The sequence below is a fragment of the Erigeron canadensis genome, chromosome 7 (assembly GCF_010389155.1).
Source record: "Erigeron canadensis isolate Cc75 chromosome 7, C_canadensis_v1, whole genome shotgun sequence".
Taxonomy (NCBI): Eukaryota; Viridiplantae; Streptophyta; class Magnoliopsida; order Asterales; family Asteraceae; genus Erigeron; species Erigeron canadensis.
In genome coordinates this window covers 25,414,147-25,435,589 of record NC_057767.1, presented here as the reverse complement: position 1 = coordinate 25,435,589, position 21,443 = coordinate 25,414,147, and the positions used below count along the sequence as shown (strand labels likewise).

General features: G+C 33.2%; 2 protein-coding genes across 2 annotated transcripts; one reads left to right on the top strand and one right to left on the bottom strand.

The window, feature by feature from the left end:
• The first annotated feature begins 10,506 nt into the window (after positions 1-10,506).
• On the top strand, positions 10,507-12,992 carry LOC122607281. Its single transcript, XM_043780218.1, has 2 exons — positions 10,507-12,218; positions 12,748-12,992. Exon 1 carries the CDS (start codon positions 10,521-10,523, stop codon positions 12,216-12,218), a length of 1,698 nt encoding a protein of 565 aa, XP_043636153.1. The 5' UTR covers positions 10,507-10,520; the 3' UTR covers positions 12,748-12,992.
• A 1,017-nt stretch (positions 12,993-14,009) lies between these two features.
• On the bottom strand, positions 14,010-19,810 carry LOC122607688 (WD repeat-containing protein PCN-like). The gene is made up of 10 exons (XM_043780710.1): positions 19,559-19,810; positions 19,168-19,305; positions 16,902-17,178; positions 16,742-16,805; positions 16,373-16,486; positions 16,119-16,281; positions 15,900-16,044; positions 15,238-15,806; positions 14,502-14,944; positions 14,010-14,411 (listed from the first exon to the last, which is right to left on the bottom strand). Exons 1-10 carry the CDS (start codon positions 19,724-19,726, stop codon positions 14,135-14,137), a joined length of 2,358 nt encoding a protein of 785 aa, XP_043636645.1. The 5' UTR covers positions 19,727-19,810; the 3' UTR covers positions 14,010-14,134.
• Positions 19,811-21,443: the final 1,633 nt, after the last annotated feature.

The following is a 21,443-nucleotide window of genomic DNA, read 5'->3' as shown; positions in this document are numbered from 1 at the left end:
ATGACCTATCACCCTCAATGACTTATCACCCCCACCAGCTATCCTTTATGAATTTCCTTAAGGGCGAAGCCCGTTCCGAATCACAATTTTCGTTCAACTTACACATGTGTAGGTTATGTGTAAGTACCAAAAGAAAAACGAAAATTAGAAAGTCGATAAAAGTATATCGAATTGCATCTCTAATGAAAAAGGACGAAATTTTAAGAGTACCCATACTTTTTTTTTTCATCCAATGATTTACGGTTTGTGAGATAAAATATTTTGAATGATAGATGAATTTACATATTTTATTGAAAAGAGTGAAAATATGACTAAATGTATGGTCAGAAATTGTTCCAGCGTTAAATTTTTTTTTTTACGAGTTCTTAAAATTACTCACCCCGGTGATCAAGTGGGTACCAGTTCGGTATCGTGGGGAACACTACCCCACCCGACTTGTACCATATAGGTGGGGAATGAATTGGGTTTACGATCTTGTTCTTGGTCACCATCCTCTCAACTTATTATTGTATTTTTTTTCTCTTTCTTTTTGGTTGACACTCTCAAGTAATAAGGAATGAGGGAGTAATGAGTCAATCCTTCTAAGTGGTGAGCGCTCAAAAAAGGATAAAAAAAAAGTGGTAACTATGGGTGAAAACGATTTCCTATCAAACATGAAATAATGAATCGTCTTAATTAATTAACTTAAAAATTCTTCTAACAAACATGTGAAAATAACAAAAGCTAAAGATGAAAAAAATTAATAGAAGACCAAAAAGTCAAAAGCACGTGTTATAAACCTTATTATTTTAAGAGAATTTTTAAAATAAATTTTTTAAAAAATTATATATTTTCCATCAATATATCCAAATTTTTTTTAATAGCTAATCTATTAATACTTTCAAGAATGATTACTTACAACAAGATGATACATTACACAACAATATATCTACTCATGTTTACATGTCATAAAGTCATTCTATAATGAAACCTGCCTTGCTTTATATCTACCAGGTTACAAGCATATCCTATTTTGGTGAAAATCCTGCCTTGACCATTGTATATTCAAGCTTTAAGCCAACGAATAATGTTTGCTTCTGTACAACTTCTTTCATGCAATTATTGCTAGTCCAGAAAGAACATTTGTCTTTGAATGCACCTACCTTTATTTACCTTTGCCCCACACTTCCTGACACTCTATTAAATAAGACCTGGATGGAGGCAGAAGTGCAGAACACAGCCAAGGTTAAGCTGACTCCACTGAAAGACCAGGCCCTACTGAAAAAGGCGTCTGCTGACCCGACCAATATTTTAGTAACTCGATCACACTTTTTGCAGCGAGGGTCGCTGCAAAAAGTTGCCACCATTATCCGTACACTGTTGACTTGACAGACATTAGTTTAAATTTGTTTTATTCACTTTTTGCAGCGAGGGTCGCTACAAAAAAGGTCGCTGCAAAAAGTAAATAAAACAAATTTACACTATTGACTGTTAAGTCATTAGTGTAATATAGTTTACTTATATCTACATTTTTATATTAACTTTTTTACTAAATTTTTTAGACGTCATATTTAATACTTTTTAACTTAATTTTTATATTTACTTTTATCTATATTTTTCTTACACTAATTTTTTATACGTTTTAAGTAGTTTATTTTAAAGTTTTGTATTTTTTTTTACTAAATTTTATATTTTTGTTACACTAATTGTACGTAATTCTACGTAATTTTTATATATATTTTTTCTTATACTTCCTTTTATATTCACTTTCTTCTTAATTAACTTTTATATAGTTTAGGGGGAGAATATTTTTTTGATTTTTATGATGAAAATGATGGAATGAATGGATGAATAACTTTTATTTCGAAAATGGGTCCCACTACGGTTTTTGCATCGACCCGCGCTGCAATAACTACATTAAAGGCGGTTAAATAATTAAAGGTGGTGGTAGTGGAAATCTGACGTGGCGGGACTTTTTGCAGCGACCTTCGCTGCAAAAAGTGGGTGGTCAAAATACCAAAAAAAGGGTCAATACGGACTGCGAACTATATATCAAAGTTAAGAGATGCACATATCTGGTGGTATTTTTTCAAAATATTGTTCTTTTTAACTTTATATCATCATCTATTTCATGCTATAAATTACTTCTTGACATCTTTAAGCTTGAGTCAAAATTAATTTTAAAATCCGACTAAAGTTTTTACATGAAAAATGCATGTAAACAATATTATAGGTGATTCGTACATTGTAATTTTAATTCAAAATTTATTTTCACAAATTATAAATTTGTAACTTTTTTTATATAATTGATTAAAATCAGGGTGATAATTAGTTGTTTCGTTCTAAAAACCTCTATGGGGCAAAATTTACTATCGAGCCCTGAGAATCTAAAATCTAAGAACCGGCATTGGTTTTATGGACATTGGATGTTATGAGCATATTCAATCAGAGGTCAAAAAAGGTTTATAAACATGCATCAAATTGTTAAACATTTTAAGGTCTTTAACTTTAGTACTCTTACTTATATTTTTGACATAGAAAAAAAAAAGTTTGATTTATTTTTGCCATCAATATCCATATCAGGCCTCTGTCAACCCTGTAGTTTTTTATGGCTCTTCCTCGCTGCCACAACTTTTCTCTCTTCTAAATCATCTCTTCTTTACTCACTACCAACTCTACCTCTTCCTCATCTCTTCCTTTTCTTTTCTTTTTAAAACTTTTTTTAATAGCCGTTAAAAAAAAACTAAAAGTCAAAAACTAACCCCACAATCACTCTTCCTCACTCGACGGTGGGGGGAAGAGTTCGGTTTAGGAAGAGGCCAAGATGAGCACGCTCCCAACCCAAGATGAGCACAAAGGTGGCACGCCGAGCAACTCAAGAAGGCGTTGGCACCGGCCTCATGCTGCATATATCTTTTAAAACTATGCTGCATATCTACATTTGTAATACACTAATCTTAAATCTTGTATTAAGTTGTCATTATGTTAATTGTTTACAAAATATATACATGTATTGGGATACATAAACATAGTGCAACTTGAGTTACCATATGATGAAAGATTAATAGTTGTCTTTGATATACATACAGTTAAATGCAAAATCGATAGTAAATAATTAACTTAGTTTGTTGCATTGTAATTTGTAAGTTTGTAACATTGAATTCGATGTATAGCAAAATACTGAACATGTACATAGATTAAATCAAACAAGATCAGTTATAGTTTCAAATGCGGTGCATAATGATTGCATATTTGTTGTAGTAGTAAGTTACAAATTTGATGCATATAATAATGTATATAAAATTAGTTTAGTTGAGTAGTAAGTCAATGTATTAACATTACGATTTTTATGCTAGAATTTAAGTATGTTAAGTATTAACTCTAAAAATGCAAGAAAATCGTATAATTTGATTGTTTGAAAAAAAAAAGTACATTAACATGTTAAAAAAGATGCATCATTATAGGAAACGTATTCTTAAGTAACAAGTATGGTACCCGAGCAATGCGACAGTGGTGGTGGGGAAGACGGTCTAGTGGTGGCGGTGTGGTGTAGGTTGAGATAATTGTGATAGTGAAATTTTTTAGAAGTAAGAGCTTAAAATGTTAATATTAAATTAAATGTTTATAGTATAAATTATAATTCATTAAGAACAAAAATAAAAAGTCAAGGGTAATTATGGTAATTCAAAGGTAGAATTACCTAATATAGAAATAGGTCATTTCCCTTCTTTTATTATAGATTATAGATAATTAAGCGATAACTCACAACAAAGTCTTCCACTAAAGCAAGTTTAAGTTTTGCCGAGGGGGATGAGTTTTATTTCAATTAAATGTCATGTATTCGGGCGGTTTAGTTTGGAGTTTCTCCTCTTACTAGGTATTGAGGGTAAGAGGGCTCTCTAGCGCAAACTCGGTTAATACAACGTAAGCTAGATACTTTGTTACAAGCAAATGATACACACTTTAAAAAAAAACGCTTCATTCATGGTAATAAAAAACAATTAAAAAGATTGGTAGAAACTAGAAAGTACAGAAATTTCGTGTTCTATATTTTTGACGAATCAAGTTTTATATTGGCTACGTGTAAGATCAAAGTTCTCCAAAAATAATGAAAAAAAATTAAACAAAAAACATAACAGAAAAAAATTAAATAAATATAACAAGATCTATCAATATCATATTAAATGTGTCTTGTAATGATATTTACTAGAAACTCAATTATGAAATTAGTTATCTCTTCTCTATCTCTATTCCTTTATAAAGTAAAAAAGACCATTTTTATTATAGGTAATTCTATATTTGAATTACTAAAATTGCCCCTGACTTTTATATTTTATCCTTAATAAATTAACTTACACTCTAAATTTTTATTTTAATAATTTAACAATTTAAGCTCGTATCTTCTAAAAATTTTCACTATCGCAATTACATCAAGCTACACCACTTAACACCACCACCAATAGTACCATCACCGACACCACTAAACCGTCTTCCCCACTGTCGCCGCCGCATTGCACGGGTACCATGATCGTGATATAGAAAACGGACTTCTTGAGATAGATTCATGAGTCCATAATCTTTCATACGCTTAGGAGGATGAAAATGGTCTAGGCATGGGACTAGGCATGGCCATACCTAGCGGCAAACACCGTCGCTAAGGTTTAGGCATGGGCTAGGCATGGAGCAATTCGGCATGTATTGCCGCTCAAGCATGAGTGTTGGAGTGTGAGAAAAGTTACCGTTGGAAGAAGTAACGGGTATATTTCATTGGCATATTCCATCAATCGGCCTTCATCATGGACCCAAGAAAAAAAAAAGTTCTCCAGCAAAACCATGTTATGTAGCTGCATCTGTTTTAAATACTCTTTCCTTTAAATACTTCTCCTTTCAAAAATAATACACTCTCCTTTACATTTTTCACTCAAACAACAAAATCACTACGATATATTTATTTACATTTTTTCTCCGACAAAGCCATGTTATGTAGTTGCATCTGGTTTAAACACATTTTCCTTTAAACACTTCTCCTTTCAAAAATAATACACTCTCATTTACATTTTTCACTCAAACAACAAAATCACTACAACACATTCATTTACATTTTTTCTCCAGCAAAGCCATGTTATGTAGTTGTATCTGGTTTTTATGTATGTTTTTTTACCCGGTTTATATATATTTTTAAATGAATGAATTATGTTTTATTATTTACTCCCTCCATCCCATATTATTTGTCTCAGTTTGACTTTTTAAGTTTTTGTCTTTCAACTTTGACCGTAAATCATTATGTTTGTGTTATATAACACTTGATATAACATATATGAATTGATTGAGTTTACAATGTACTTTTCATTGATATAACTTTCATCAACTAATATATAACAGAAAAAAAAATATTTCGGTCAAAGGCGGAAGAAAAAGACTTGACAAGTCAAAATAGGACAATTAAAATGGGACGAAGGGAGTAGTAGTTTAAATTAAATATATTATGAATTAAAAAATAAAAGATTATATTGTTTAGGCATGGGAAGACATGGTTGTTATGAGTTAGGTATGAGTAGACATGACTTAGACATGAAATGATGTGGAGGTGTGTTATTGGTGGATTGCTATGTATGGCCAGGCATGAAGATGCTCATTGCCATCATCCTTAGTCCCTCACTACAATTCACTATTTCTTCTTAAACGTCTTCCCAGGACAGGACAGGACATGACATGACATGATAACACATGAAATTTCTACTTAGGTGGAAATTCCTTTAAGTTAGAGTTAGGAACTTATGATATATTAAAGGGTAAAGTTAAGGGTTATTGACCATTGTAATAAAATCAATGGTTGACCCTTGATTTTAATTTAATGGTTGAGATCATTTTCACTCTTGTCATTCACCAACCCATACCCGTATATCGTTATTATAGATTTCTAAATAAATAGATAAGTATTATCTAATTTTATACTTCATAATCTACTTTTCATGTAATTTAATCTTGAAATACAAATACAGTATGGTTTAATGTAACCAAAGTATATTTTCAAACTCCTTTATTTGATACATAATGACATGTTCACATGTTCTGCGCATAATATTTGTGAGTTTGAACACCACCCTCTTCTCATGTTATCAATTTATTTTGGCTACACCATAGATTTTGTGGGGATTTCCCGATGGTTCATGTCATCTAAATGTTAGACTGAAAATAAAATACTTCGTTCTTTCTATATTCTTTATAAAAAAAACCATTAGAGTATTCGTTCTTTCTATATTATGATATTATGGATGTTTTGGATTTTGTTGAAAAATATGGGATGTTGGTTTTCAATTCTATTTCTGACGCGTGTTTGTCATTAAGTTTTAAAACTGAACTTTCTGCAAATAATTATCTTTTTAGCTAAACACTTTGTTTGATTATTTATGTTTTACGAACTAGAGATGAATGCTAATGGGAATTAAAATTCGGATTCCCCATTGTCGAGCCAGTTCGATGGTATTCGGTATCGGATTTGTCATTGTAAATTTGGAGTTTTCAGTACATAAGAAACCGAACTTTTAAACGGAAAAATATGGTGGATTTTTTTTATATGTTGTCACTGTATCTTACGATATATGATTAGATCTTTGAAATAGAGTTTATTAGTTTACCAACGATCTTATTATATATAATTATTGCCACCGATGAGTGGATGTTTTAATAACTTTAGTCCATTGGATCAGATTTATATTTGATCTTAACCATATAAACTCTTGAGTTAAAATCGGAAAGTCAGTTAGGCAGATAATAAACACATGGGTTAAACCTGAGCCTTACAAATATGACTCTATATTTCAGCCTTAAAAACAGGAAGGTTAGTTTAGCGGATAATAAGTACATGGGTAAAATAACATATATCCCTATACTTCAGTTGAATATACTGTAATGTTAGTTCAGCCTATAGCCCTATATTAATAAAAACATGGGTAAAAAGTCAAAGCCTAACAACTATATAACCCTATATTGAGGATGTTGCCAACGGTATGCTCAACATTGAGGATGTACCATCAAGTTTGCTCTACAGGTGATCTTCATTAGTATTTCCGATTACATGATTGATAGCCACTTAATTTGTCTTTGTTCCAGTTTTTAATTTTATTTGGTTTTTATCTCTTGCATAAATTCCTTGGGAGTTTCTATATAAATGGCAGCCATTATCTATTATCTTGTAATCTTTGGTAAAAGATAATAGTGTTTCTTCTCAAATTTTCAAGCTTTGAGTACTCATCTATCATATGATTGTGTTATTGTTCATGCATACATTATTGAATTTTTTTTTTTATATATTTCAATTCACATGATAAAATGGTGGTTTCATGGAATCATAGTATTAGAATGTATACTGGAGGTTGCTGACAATCACAAAGACAAGTAAGGACAATAGTTAAAAATGGATTCGGTTCAAAATTGGTCATCTTTGTAGAGGTTGCATAAAACTGGATTGGATACACTTTTTGTTTGAAGTTACCAATTGCTATAAAAAGTTAGGGTGACACATATGATTACGAAATATGTATTGATTTAATTTAATTGTTAATGATAGGCAAACTTGATTATGGTTTAAGGAATTTTACGAACTGAAAATGCACATTATCAACTTTCTACATGTTAGACCCATCCTTTAGACTAACCTTTTCATTCAACAGTTTGACAAAAATAATATTCGAATTGGCCCGTTCATAAGTAACCATAGTGACGGGCTTTTTTTCAAATAACAAGATGTATTTCAGATTCTTTTCTGTAAAGAAATCAGAATCCAAACTAACAAAATGATCATCTCTCAAATCAACAGATATGGAATTGAAGAAGAAATCTAGAAAATGTTGTGAGATGAAGAGTTGTAACTCAAGCTGCTACCTATCTTTAAAGAGAAGACAACCATTTGATTAAGATTACGAAAATTTATGATAGTTTAGGTGTATGTTAGTCTAATATGTCCTCTAGACTAGAAAACACAAATGTATGTGTCAACTTCCCACACTATTCTAATCTACTGTTTGTAATTTAATGTCAAATAATTATAGTTCTTTTTTTTAAAACATTAATTATAGTTCCTCTTACGAGTCTATCATTGTAAATTATTTTACTTTAATAATCGTTACCCGAGTAACGCACGGATATTGGGAGCTCTTTAATATCATGATGTGAATTAAAAAAAATTAAAATTTAGTGTGTTACCGGGCTAACAAAAAGTGGTAACATAAAATCTGGTTATAGTTGTTTGGTTTTAACTATTTTTAATGTCATTTTTAGGCCACAATTATGATCAACGGTCTGGCAAACTAGGGCGGATAACATTAACTACATAAAACTGGTATTCAAGATTCTAACAAGTAGGGTTATTCACCCAATTTTTTTTTTTTATCAAATGTTGCCTTCGAGCAAACATTAAGTTTAAATATAAAGATTTTCTTATGTTGAAAATTAATTTTAAGTAGTTTTAGTTGACTTTCTTCATTATATTAATAAAAATTACTTCATGGTGATTGCAACTCAAACTTTTATTCTAATTAATTTTATAATATGAAGATAATGACAAGACAAATAGAACTTGACATCAACATATAAAAGCTTAGTACATAAATTTTCTAACTACTACCAAAAGCTTAATACTTTTGTTTAATCATTTTCAATAGAGAAAATAACATGAGTATCCAAATTTTTATAAATGTATATCAATTTAACCAACTTTTTTCATATTTTTACAAAATATCCAACAAAATCGCAATAACAAATGAAAATCGCAATGAAATTTTGAAAATCGCTATGAGATTTAGAAAATCGTTATGAGATTTGGCAAAATCTCATAGAGATTTTATAAAATCGCATAAAGATTTTGAAAATCGCATAGAGATTTTGCAAAATCGCAATGAGATTTTTAAAATCTTATAGAGATTTTGAAAATCGCATAGAGTTTTTCAAAATCTTTATGAGATTTTGATTTTTCTTTTATTTTGACTTTTTTTGAAATTTTGACTTCCGCGTTACGTTTTGTGACTTTTTTTTTTGAGATTTTGACTTTTTTTTAGATTGAAAATACACTATTCAAAATTCAAAATCTTAATAAAAAGTCAAAATCAGAAACAAGTCAAAATCTCAATGCGATTTTACAAAATCTCTATGAGATTTTCAAAATTTCATTGCGATTTTTAAAATCTCATAGCAATTTTCAAAATCTTGTTGCGATTTTTACTTTTTATTGCGATTTTGTTGGGTATTTTGTGAAAATTAAAAAAAAGTTAGTTAAATTGGTATATTTTTTCTAAAAATTGGGTACTCATGTTATTTTCTCTTTTCAATATTTTTGTTGATGGATTATGAGATAAGTTCGATATGTTATAAAAGTACTTACCCGGACAACGACCGAGTATTTTACTAGTTATCTTATTACCCCACATGAGGGAAAACTTTGACTTATAAGGTCATATAAAGTCCATACACAACTATGTTGCTCGCAAGTTTATTTAACAAACAAACTATAATAGCTTTTTTTTTTACAGCACATAGTATAACAACTTACACAAATTGTTATATGCGTACACTTGAAGGTTTCTTGCAATGCTAGAAGAATACAATAACATATAAATGTAACTAGTGTACATAGGCAACTCCATACGCAACTGCTTTGTTCAAAATGTAATATAAAAAATTTGCTTTATCGATATTTACGAGTAGCATGTAAAATTCGGAAATGTTGGTACTAAAACGTTGTTACGGAAACTGGTAGATTTAGTGGATTCACTACAATATCAGGACTTAAACTTTTATGCTTTCAACATTCATCGATTTTGGCATGGTTCAATTCGGTTACATATGGAAATAGATACTAAGATACCTAAGAGGTTTTAATTTTCAACCTTTTTTTAATTTGTAATAAACTATTTATAGTGGTATAACTGTTTGGTTTTTATTTTAATCTGTAGTATTAAAAATATATATTTTAAAGAAGTATGAAACAAATAATCAAGATCACCATTATCATTTAAAAACACAATATAAAAGGGTGGGGTTTGGTAAAATTGGAAGATCATTGACCATTAGATTAAAATTAATCAATGATCAAAGTCTAATTTATATTTTTGAATCTTAACTGTTGATTTTAATCAATCGTTGAAATCATTTAACTTTATCATTCAATTTATCTATAACTTAAAGAATCTCAACCCATATCAAGGGGCCGTGGAGATCAACAAGTTCTTTAATATGCGTAGTTGTGCTAAAAAAGTTTTAACCTTCGAATTAAAAATTAAAGATGAATAAGGAAAGCTTATTTTCACGAATCACTTTCTTAGAATTAAAATTAAAATCATGTTATAAAACTTGGATTTTTTGTGAATTTCGTTTAAAACTTCGTGTCACGATTCGATAGTAAGAATTAGATCCACGCTAGATAACTTCCTTAAAATAAAAATACCTATTAGAAATAATCAATTAAAAAACCCGTTATTAGTAGATTATAAAAGAATGGGGTCCTCCCTAGCACATTTGAGAGAGAGTGAGTGGGGGAAAGAAGAATGGAGGTAGAAAACAAAGGAAAACCACCTTCATTCCCTTCCAACTATGTCACCATCCATCAACTCCGACAACGCTGGCTCCAACAACACCAATCTCCTTGTTCATTACCCACCACCGTGATTCCTGAATCAAACCACCGTGATAATGGTGATGTTGTTGACTCGTCTTCTTCTTCTTCTTCTACTGCTGTTTCTCAAAAACCCCAAAACGACGCCGTTTATGCGCGTTCACCACCACCACCACCACCTGTAACAAAATCACCATCATCATCATCCAATACCAAAAACAGACGGTCGTCATCATTGTCCACGGAATCAGACCACCGTGATAATGATGATGTTGTTGAATCTTCCAAAAGAAACCCCCAAAACGACACCGTTTCTGCTCGTTTTTCAAAATCACCATCATCATACTATAGCAAAAACAAAACCCCATTCTCATCCATTTCTTCTTCTTCTTCTGGTGGTGGTTTTAATAAGAAAGCCCAGAGCGACGTCGTTTCACCCTTCATTTCTAAGCAAAACCCTCAGAAGAATCGAATTGCATCTGGAACCCTAAAAGAAACTATTTTTGGAAAAAGTCGTGGTCCCCACCGGGCACCCGAAGTCGAACCTAAACACACTGATACTATGAATAATAATAATACTAATTTAGACAGTGATTATGCTAATGATGTGACTGATAACCAACTAGTATTAAAAAAGAAAAAAAGAAAAAATAAGAAGAAAAACCTGGCAAGGGTTATTTTACCTGATCAAAGTGTAACTGGTGGGGAGTCAGGGGAATCGGGTGGAGGTCGAGAACCGAATGAAAAGGCGGTTGGGGAATCGGAGCAAGTGGTGGAGCTGGAGAGAAAACAGAAACCGAGGGATTGGAATAAGAAGAGAGTGAAGGAGTTTAAAGACAAAACGGCGTCGTTTGATCAGAATAAGCCTGGTGTTGGGGATGATAATCCGGAATTGGAGAAGAAGGGACAACTGAGGGAATCAAAGGGACGTAGAAATTTGGATAAGAAGGGAGTGAGGGAGTTTAAAGACAAAACGCCGTCGTTTGATCAGAATAAGCATGCTATTGGCGATAATGCGGTTGAATCTGAAGCTAAACCAGAATTGGAGGTGGGAAAGGGACAAGAGTCGCCAGAATTGGGTGGATTTCGAAAATTGGATAACAAGGCGGTGAGAGAATCTAAAATGGGACAGGAATTGGAAGAAGTTGTGGTGGTGGAGATTCCCATGGAAACAAGAGGACGCCCGGATTTGAATAAGAAATCTGTGTGGGAATATAAACCCAAAACGGCGCCGTTTGGTCAATATGACTCTAATAATAGTGTGGATAGTAATGTTGGTAATGGTGATGTTGTGAAAGAGAACTCGAGACACGCTTCTACAAAGTTGGATCATCAGGGGCAGGGACAGGGACAGGGCAAACAATCATTAAAAGCGGCATCGTTTGATCAGGATCAGGATATGAGTGAGACTGCTGCCAAAGAGAGGGATGCTGTTAATACTAGTAATTATTATCATAGAAATAGAAACGCTACTGGAAATGGGGGGAGTAACTGGAGAATGGGTTCCGGAAGGTTTCGCGGTCAGGGGATACAAAGATTATCGTATTCGAAGCCACTAGTTTCGACCAGGAAAGGGGATGTTTGGGTTAAGAAAGGGGAATCCATCAAACCCACCTTATCATCATCTTAGGTAAATTGTTTCGAACCATTGCTATGTGTGTTGTTAATTGGTTTGCTTGGTTAATGTAATTGTGTGCATAAAGACAAAGTAAAAGCTATGAAAACAGAGGAACTTAGTAACACTAATATGCCTTATAATGAAACCATCAAACAGCACTTATCTGGGTGCACTAGTGTTAAATGTGGAAATGATCAAATGTCACTTATCTCAGGTTGTAATATGTAACCGCCCATTAGAGAAGGAGACCATAGTTCAAATAATTTTAAACATTTAAGTGATAAGCTAGAGTAAGGGACTTTTAACATGATGCTTTCGGCAGACTACTGCATTTAGAAATATATGTGCTAAAGAGTGTTTAAACTCAGGTAAATATGTGAAATGAGTTAGTGTTGAATATATGTCGGAAGATTGTATTCAATTTCAGGTTCTTCCAATAAGCAATTCACAATAGAGGGTTTCTTTTCTTGGCTTTTATGCTAACTAGTTAATGATAGAAACTAGAACGACTAGGAAGATTATTCTTTTGATTTGGATGCAGGAAAGTTCCTATTGCAAGAGAGGACAAGGCGGACAGCTGAAGCAAAAGGGATAGTAGCTGAGTTTCTTTTCAAATTTTGTTAATGCAAAATCCAGATGTTTACTTCACTAAACTTACACCCTACAGCTGGGACATTTTTGAGTTGTATGATGCATGTGTTCTCCAATTAAAGAAATTGAAATTGCAAGGAAATTTTGAATTTAACTACCAAATGGGAAAAAAACCATTATTCTGTTTTTTTGTTTTGTTTTGTTTTTGCAGTGTGCCATTTCAGTTAACGGATCTACATGCATATTTTCTGCATTTTTTTTTTGTACTATTAATGTATGACACATGTATGATCCTTTCCACCTTTGGACGTCCTGTGACCAATGATTCCTTTGGTGTGGTCCTCATTACGCCGGGGGATGGGTATCAAAAAGGTGAAATCGTGGAGTATAGGTTTTGAAAAGGTCGTGTGTGTGGTTTCTGGTAATTTTTAGCTTTTTTGCTAATGAGGGGTGATTGAAAGTTTCAATGAAGTTAAAGATCGACACAAGTCAGGCATGAAGGTTATATAACATCGTGTTTCTTATGCATTTTCCTGTTAAATCCAAGACTTAAGAGTTGCATATTTTGGGGTTTGAAGCAACACTTTATTTTATTGTTAATATTCAAGGACGACTCGGATTAATGATGGGGGATGGGAGGCCTTAAAAATTTCATGTTCTTAGCACTCTACCATACTGATTTGAAAAAGTGGGACTGATGCGTCTATACCAATAGATATTTGTCTATTTGGTTGGTTTTAGATGGGAACAAAAGATACATAAGCCGTCTTGGCGTAAGACATCCAGACTAACTAGTAACCACTCACCTGTTCGCGCCTAGGAAAATTAAAACACCCTCAAGGAAAAGTAGGTCACCTAGTATGGGGATAAACAACCAGCAAACCGCCAAACTGTTCGCGCCTAGCAAAATTAGAACACCCTTAAGGAAAGGTAGGTCACCTTGTATGGAGATAAACAACCAGCAAACCGCCAAATTATAAATTTCTTTCAATCGATTACATCACACGCATACTTTCCCATCTCTGAAGGTTTTCTAGATGTATGTTGTATTATTTATACAATGTTTTTGTTTTTAGAATGATTCCTAAATATGAAGTATGCAAATGACCTCTACATATTATGAACAAAACACCTTACCTGTCAACTCTCAACTCTAACTGGTTCATGAACAATGATCACAAAAATTGAACAGTCAATGCAAACCAATGCATATGCTACAGGGGAGAAAGTAAATTTACTATTGAACGAAACAAAAACAAGGATGCATTACACGCAATACAGATGAGAAAGAACGGCCAAAAATGCAGTGCTCTACCCTAATCTCTTCTAGTACAGGTCTATGTTCCATATATATGTCTGTGAACAGGCTGTGCATCAAAACCCTTAACAACTTGCATCCATGGTTTTTCTATGACCAATACAGAACCTTTTGAAAGATGGCCAACAAACATAACAGGTTCCCTAAACGCACAGAATTCAAAATTCTTCCTACTAGCAGTTTTACTTTCTATCAACTTACGTTTTAATTTCTTTGACTTTGAATCATGACTGGTTGGATTTTCATGATCTTCATCTTCATCGATTGGCATCCCAAAGTCGATCAAGCACATTGCCCTGAGACAATGGTATGAACACAATAAGTAGCAAACACTCTCTATGATACTTACTAAAATTATCAAAACAGCTTCCAAAATACCAACTTACCTCGCACTGTAGATGATGACAACTGAGGAAGCTGCAGAAGGTGCAAATGTAAGCCCGGTCACCTCTCCAGGAAAGTCTTGATATCTCTTTGGCAATATAAATGTGTTGCGCATTGACCAATCTCCTAATTTCCTTGCTTCCACGTCAAATGCATACATCTGATTTGATGAAGTGGATAGTATTAGCACATTGCTATTGCGGGGACTGAACCCGCCAGCTGTAACAGATGCACCATCTAATCTTGATATAAACCAGTGCTGCCTTTGTGTCTCTAGATCAAAAATATAAACATCTCCAAAGCAGTTCACAGCAGCTAGCCACTGTCCATCTGAGCTAGTAAACATTTTTGTTATTGGCGGCTGAGTAGGCGGTAACTCTTCATCAAAGTCCTTACGGCATGGTGTGAACCTCTGTGTTAACTCCATACTCCCAACATCGACAACCTACGATGGTAGGTATACACATTATGTTATACTCATGCATATACACATGTTGGGGATATATGAGAAGCAGTCAGAAATACACAAACACTTAAAATGCACACATATCCCTAAAACAGACTGAAAATCATGGCGCCAATTTTGTATATGTGGTCACTGTTATGTGTGCATTGCATGTGTCTAGTTATTGCATTCTGAATGGTTCTCATAATGCTCAAGCCTTCGAGATTCCTACGCGAATCTAGCTATAGTTACATATATATGTAATATGTTATAGAGAGAGAATGAGTGCTTACATATATCATTCTGTCATGTCCCGAAATCATTAATCGAGAAGAATCAGAAGTAAAAATCATGGAATGGGCAAAAGGTAAAGATGAAGGAAGTTTTCTTTTACTTATGGACCACACACTCTTCCCAGTTTCATTCTTTTTTAACTCAAAAAGGCACGGTTTCACATGATCGGAATAGGAAAAGAACCTTCCAGAAGGTGAAATGGAGCTGCAAATAATCTTCCTCAAACCCTTGCTCTTAACCCGAGCGACCATATCAGTAGTTGCAGCACCACCATCTTTGTTCACGTTAACAGTAAAAAGATCTAACCAGTGTGGAGCCTGAACCAAAAGAAGACGAATCAACTTGTCAGCGGCTCTGCATACCAATTGGATGGGCGGTCTTTGTGGTGCAGGGCATATATCGTGTGGAGCGAACTTAGTAAATTCATTAGCAGAATATGCAAAAAGCTTCGTGTCATCTCCAGCTGATATAAGCATCGGAATGCCCATATGTGCCCATTTACTGTAACTATAGTCAGGTAGCTTTTTCCTACCACGGGCTCTTTTCGCTTTATCTTCAGGTGTTATGTCTGTTGGAAAATGATAAGCTTAATACACATAAGGATAACAATAGAAAGGTGACAGTATACTGGTGTATATATAAATCCAAACATAATAAACACCTTCATGATTGATGGGCACGGCAACAGTCAAGGCTCTCACATCATGCGTATGGGCTCTCACATAACCAATGTACACCCACTTTTTTATTGGTTTGGAAGAAGAACTGTCATCAACGGCGTTCCCAGATAGCTTATATAATATAACCTGAGCAATAATTAAAATTATGACGATGGGATATCAAAAAGAAAATATTCGCAAAACTTTAAAACATATGATACCTGACCATCCGATCCTGCAGAAAACACCTTGGTATGGTTTGGATTAGCTGCTAAAGCATTGACGTCACCCTTATGGCAAGAATGTGCTTGCAAGAGAGTTCCATGTAAACTGTCCCAAAACTGAACACTGCCACTACTATCTGCACTCACAAGGGTTCCACACCTGAAATAAATTCACACATAGAACATTGTATTTATAAAACTAAACCACAGGTAATTAATATGGCTTTACACACACAAAATTCCACAGTTACCTAAGTGCAAGTAAAGACCAAACGCAAAGGTCGGGGCCACCACCTAAACCTCCAAGACCAACAGTGATTCTGTAAACTTCATGAGACGACTTGACATCCCAGCATCTTATGAACCTGAAATTGTCATAAAACCCCAGAAAAGTTCAGCATTTCATTTCTCACGCCAATTATGGTTTAAAAACTTGACTACAAAGATATCAACTGGCCGGAGGTCCTTATGGAAACAGTCTTTGTACCCATGGATAGAGGTATGACTGTCTACATCTCACCTCCCCCATACCCCGATTATGTAGGGATTGGGTATTGTTGTACTACAAAGATATCAACAAAGCTGCTAGCCAGATCATAATAGTTGGAAAAGGTGCATACCCATCACTACTCCCTGAATATATGAGCTTTGTATCTGGACTCCAAGTAACACTTAATGCACGCCCTGTAAAACAAGATGATGAAAAAGTATAATTGATATAAAATATATAAGTATTGAATTACATAAAGAAGTTATCTGAATAAGAGAAGTCTATCTCACCACCAACCCTTGGCAACGACTTATGGTAAGTGAATTCATCATCTGAGAGGTTATATATTCTAACGCAGCCATCATCACAAGCGATGGCTATACTAGAACTTTCAATGAGTGGCTCCTCGTACAACTCAAGTGAGTCAGATTCAACCTCACTGTCACTGGTGATATCACCATTACCGAGAGGTTTATCAGTGGCATGTGCATTCTCTAGTGAAGCCAAATCTGGTTTTTGATAAGCAGCCATCTGCCAGATGGAGACACCTATTGGATCTACCACAACCTGCAGATGAAGTAAAAGGGAACTTAGCCTTCAGGAGAATAAGTGATGGCACTTCCCAAGTAAAAGCTTTCTAAAGGGTAGCTTAACAACAAGAAAGACAGAAGGGTTGAGTTTTCATGACTACGGGTCATAATTTTATTTTTAATTAATTCATTTGTTCACGTTCATTGCATTAGAAACTTTTTTTAAAGAGATGGAGGAATAATTAAATAATTTTGCAACGGGTTTTGCTAACTATAGCCCTTAAGGCTATGATTAATAATTGATACTTATAAAAGCTGGAATTAATTAAACAGTGGCATTTCAATATTAATATTTCCATATTATGATACCAAAATTGCTTATAAATATGGTAACCAAGTGTTTATTAATTGTTAATATTCCATGCTTGATGACCTTCACAATAGCCATAACGTTTATGATTAGCAAAACCCTAACAACTTAGGTGAAACTATACCTTTGACAAACTTTATTTCAGATTCTTGATAAAGAAGCGTGAAACATGTTTCAGATCAAGTTAACTAGTGGCAGAGCCGGTAACATTCTAGGAATTCAGCTAGTTTAACATTTAACGCAAACTAGAGCTTAGCCTATCACAAAAGTTTCTCATTACGCTATCAAACATTTCCAGCAAATTGTATTTGGCCATCTCTCTGATAGCATTTCAGCATTTTTTTCACTTTTGTTAGACTGCTAAACAGTTAGTTCCCTAAGGAGTGTTTTCCTAAAATATATAGAAGAGATGTTAGGATTTAGGAGTAAATTGATTCAAAACGTTGTAAAATACAACATTCAGCATTCAATCCAACAGTGAAACACTCATTAAAAGAAGTTCAGTGGAATTATAAAAACCTATCAGCCTTCCTCCTGAGTGCAGGGTATCCATTAGAAAAAGAGACTCACATGTCCAGAAATTCTATATCTCGTGTTTGAGATTGAGAGAATGAAAAAGGCCGTATTGAATATACTGGATAACATGTTAATAAAACTTGGCGGACGTATCAAGATTACGAAGCACTAAATGTGGATCACTCTTAAAAACAAGTTCAGACCTAGTTGACTAGTGACATTCAGTTAAATATAGTTGTCTAAGCTGAACTTGGAATATAATTATCACTAAACTTTGATTCATGCAAAATGTCTTTAAACCTGCTTACAAAACTCACTTAAAACACTATGAATTGAAAGTAATGTATGGTTTAAGTACAGCTAATGCCCTTGAATACACCAATGTTTGAAAAACAAATTATTAGCACATTTTTTATGGAGAAAAAAGACGAACCATATTAGAACCATGAAGCAGAAGCAAAACCAACAAAACCCCACAATGTAGGTTTATATTGATTTGGGAAGTAATGAAGTATGCGATCTAGTTTGAGTTTAAGGTTAAAGAACTTCATACTTGAATAGTTGAATAATTCATTTTTATCGGCAGGAGGTTAAGAGGAGATGTAAATGGACCCAAATGATCTACATTGCCATTTGCACACAGATATGAAACATTGGAAACCACATAAAAGTATGAACATTCGGGTGGATGATATCCAGTTGAGTTTGAGAGCTTGAGTATATAAAATATACACCAAGTAAAAGTTCTCTCTTCTTAACTCGTACAAATTCATAAGCAAACACTGCTTTCGCCAATCTTTTCATCGGCAATTATTTACATGAGTACCTAAGAGCATAATATGTAGGAAGATACGACTAGTATTTGCAGCATTTTGTTATCGGTATTCAAGGGAGACAAAAACTTGAGCATACCAGAAGATTGACAGACAAACGAAACGATGAACGTGCAAAGATATTAAACTAGCAGTTCAAACACACGTTTGCATCAAACAAATGTTACTACGATACAAATCCCCCTACTGACTGCAGATAAGTTCAATTGAAGTCATTTTTTTCCATACTAATGTATACATCCAACTGCAAAATAAACTCGGCAACACGATAAGATATCACAAAACTTGTTGAAAAAGAAATACAAACCTTTTGTGTCAAGTTAAACAAATCCCATTCCAAAATCGATCCATCAATACTTGATGAAAACAACCTCCCACTCGAACTCGAACCCGAGCAGCACCATACTAACGCCGAAACCCTCAAATTAGGATCTCCTTGTATAGTCTGCAGTTAACAAAACTCTTATATTTATATATTTATTATCACTTTCTAATTAGATCAAAATCATATACTGATATACACATATGTATATATATATATATATATATTTGTATGTATGTATAGTCTGCAATTATCACAACTATGATATTATTATTATTATCACTTTCTAATTAAATCAAAATACTAATAATTACAATCAAACGGGAAAACATTTCTATTTTAAGTATATATATAGATATGGATTGTATTTGTATACCAGTTGGCAGTGCCAGCCAACGGAGCCAGGGGAAACGAGCCAAATCTCGAGAGAGCCGTCTTGTCTGGCGGCGGCGACTTGAGAATGGTCAAGACTGGTGGCTAAAGAGATGATTGGAGATGGATTCCAATGGAGTGAGCTGCTGCTACATCTGTTAACCTCCAACATTTTTTTTTTTTTTTTTCAGGGCGTCTGTCTTTTTAAGTTGAACAACCCTATTTTCTTCTTCTACTTCGGTGTAGTAAAGAAACAACACACTGGTTTGATGAGTGTGTGAGAGACTTAAACAAACTCGTTTATTTTACTGGGCTTCTTTTTAGAAAACTCATTTTATCTTTGGGTTGGGCCTAAAATTAAATACTTGTATGAAATATATCTATATCTATAACTATGTTATATTATATTATAAATAAAGCAAAAAGTTTCTAGATTTTCAATATTAATTTTAAGTACTTCTCAAAATGTTCCTCTCATCTATTCTATATTTATCTAAAATAACTATAATACTCTTTCTCTCTTCTCAAATATCAAGCAATCATTTTTTTTTCTTTCCTCCATAAATCATTTATTCCTCCAATTCATTCAAAATCTATATCTCAAAACCGTACATCGATAAATCATAAAAATTATATGGGTGTTCTTAAAATTTCATGTTGTTTCATTAGAGATGTCATTCGATATACTTTCAACGAATTTTTAAATTTAAGGGTGGAGCCCGTACGGCTAAGGCATTTGGCTACCACACTCTATGACCTATCACCTCCTATGACATATCACACTCTATGACCTACCACCCCACCATCTCACCGTCGCAACGCGCAGTACTTGCTCTCGTATATTTGAAAAAGGAATAGACGGAAAGGAGGTTAAAATTAACTCTTAATAGTTGGACGAATTATGACATTGGATTAAAATAAACGTTAAAACGTCAAAATTCAATTTTAAATTCTGACCATTAATTTAAGATTTCAATTTTAAAAAATCTCAATCCTTAAAAATTTGTGCTATCTTATCGAAAAATTGCATGTATCGTGTACTCGCTAGCTTTTTGCTAGTTTTTTACTTTGTTTTTTCTAATAAAATTATAATGCCGTTCAAAAAAAAAAAGTATGTGCTATCTTTGTAAAGAGAAATAAAATTAAAAAAAGAGCTAGTGAAGATTTTATATAAAATTAAAAAAAGAGCTAGTGAAGATTTTATAGTTAGTTGTTAATTTTATCAAATTCGTATGCATAGATATAACAGAACTTTGTTGTATATGTGGAGTTAGCTCGTTTATAGCTAAATGAGCCATTAACTTCTTTGCCGTTTTTTTTAACTTTAGTTTCGTTCATTTAATTTGAGAGAGACATTAGATTACGAAGAGTTAGAAAAATGGTTTCATTAACAATTCACAAATAAAATAATAATTAAAAAAATAAAATAAATTTCTATATATATATTTTTTTGCTTATAGATAATTTGTCTAAACTGTAGCTGGATTTTGACTGTAATTTATGAATTATCTTATGATTAATATGCAATCATTTTCTGTGTGAGTTTGATTTTTTTTATTTTAAAAAAAAAAAAAAAAAGAGGTTAGTGATTGAAAAAGTTCTATTTGGATGGTAATACAGTTATTATATCCATGTATAGTTTGAACTTACACTTAGGTCCATATCTTTTGTGGTCATGCGGTACTTGCATACAGAAGATGGTGAGCTTGGCATTGTGAACAAATTGGGGTTGACAGATTAAACTACGAGTTCCTTTCTAAGGTGATATTATACCCTTCAGAACCGTTAAACTTAAATTATAGACTATACTAGTGATAATAATCCTATTTTAGTTTATTAATAGATGAATTTGAATTTATTTAAGAATAAAAAAAATAAAATATTTCAGG

What these genes read in the sequence shown, in the direction of transcription:
- LOC122607688 (XM_043780710.1), bottom strand. Translation starts at nt 19,726, where the DNA reads ATGTTGGAGGTTAACAGATGTAGCAGCAGCTCACTCCATTGGAATCCA. An exon ending in TGGTCTTTACTTGCACTTAG is followed by an intron (nt 16,282 to 16,372) that starts GTAACTGTGGAA and finishes AATTTATTTCAG; the next exon opens with GTGTGGAACCCTTGTGAGTG. An exon ending in GACATGACAGAATGATATAT is followed by an intron (nt 14,945 to 15,237) that starts GTAAGCACTCAT and finishes CTACCATCGTAG; the next exon opens with GTTGTCGATGTTGGGAGTAT.
- LOC122607281 (XM_043780218.1), top strand. Translation starts at nt 10,521, where the DNA reads ATGGAGGTAGAAAACAAAGGAAAACCACCTTCATTCCCTTCCAACTAT.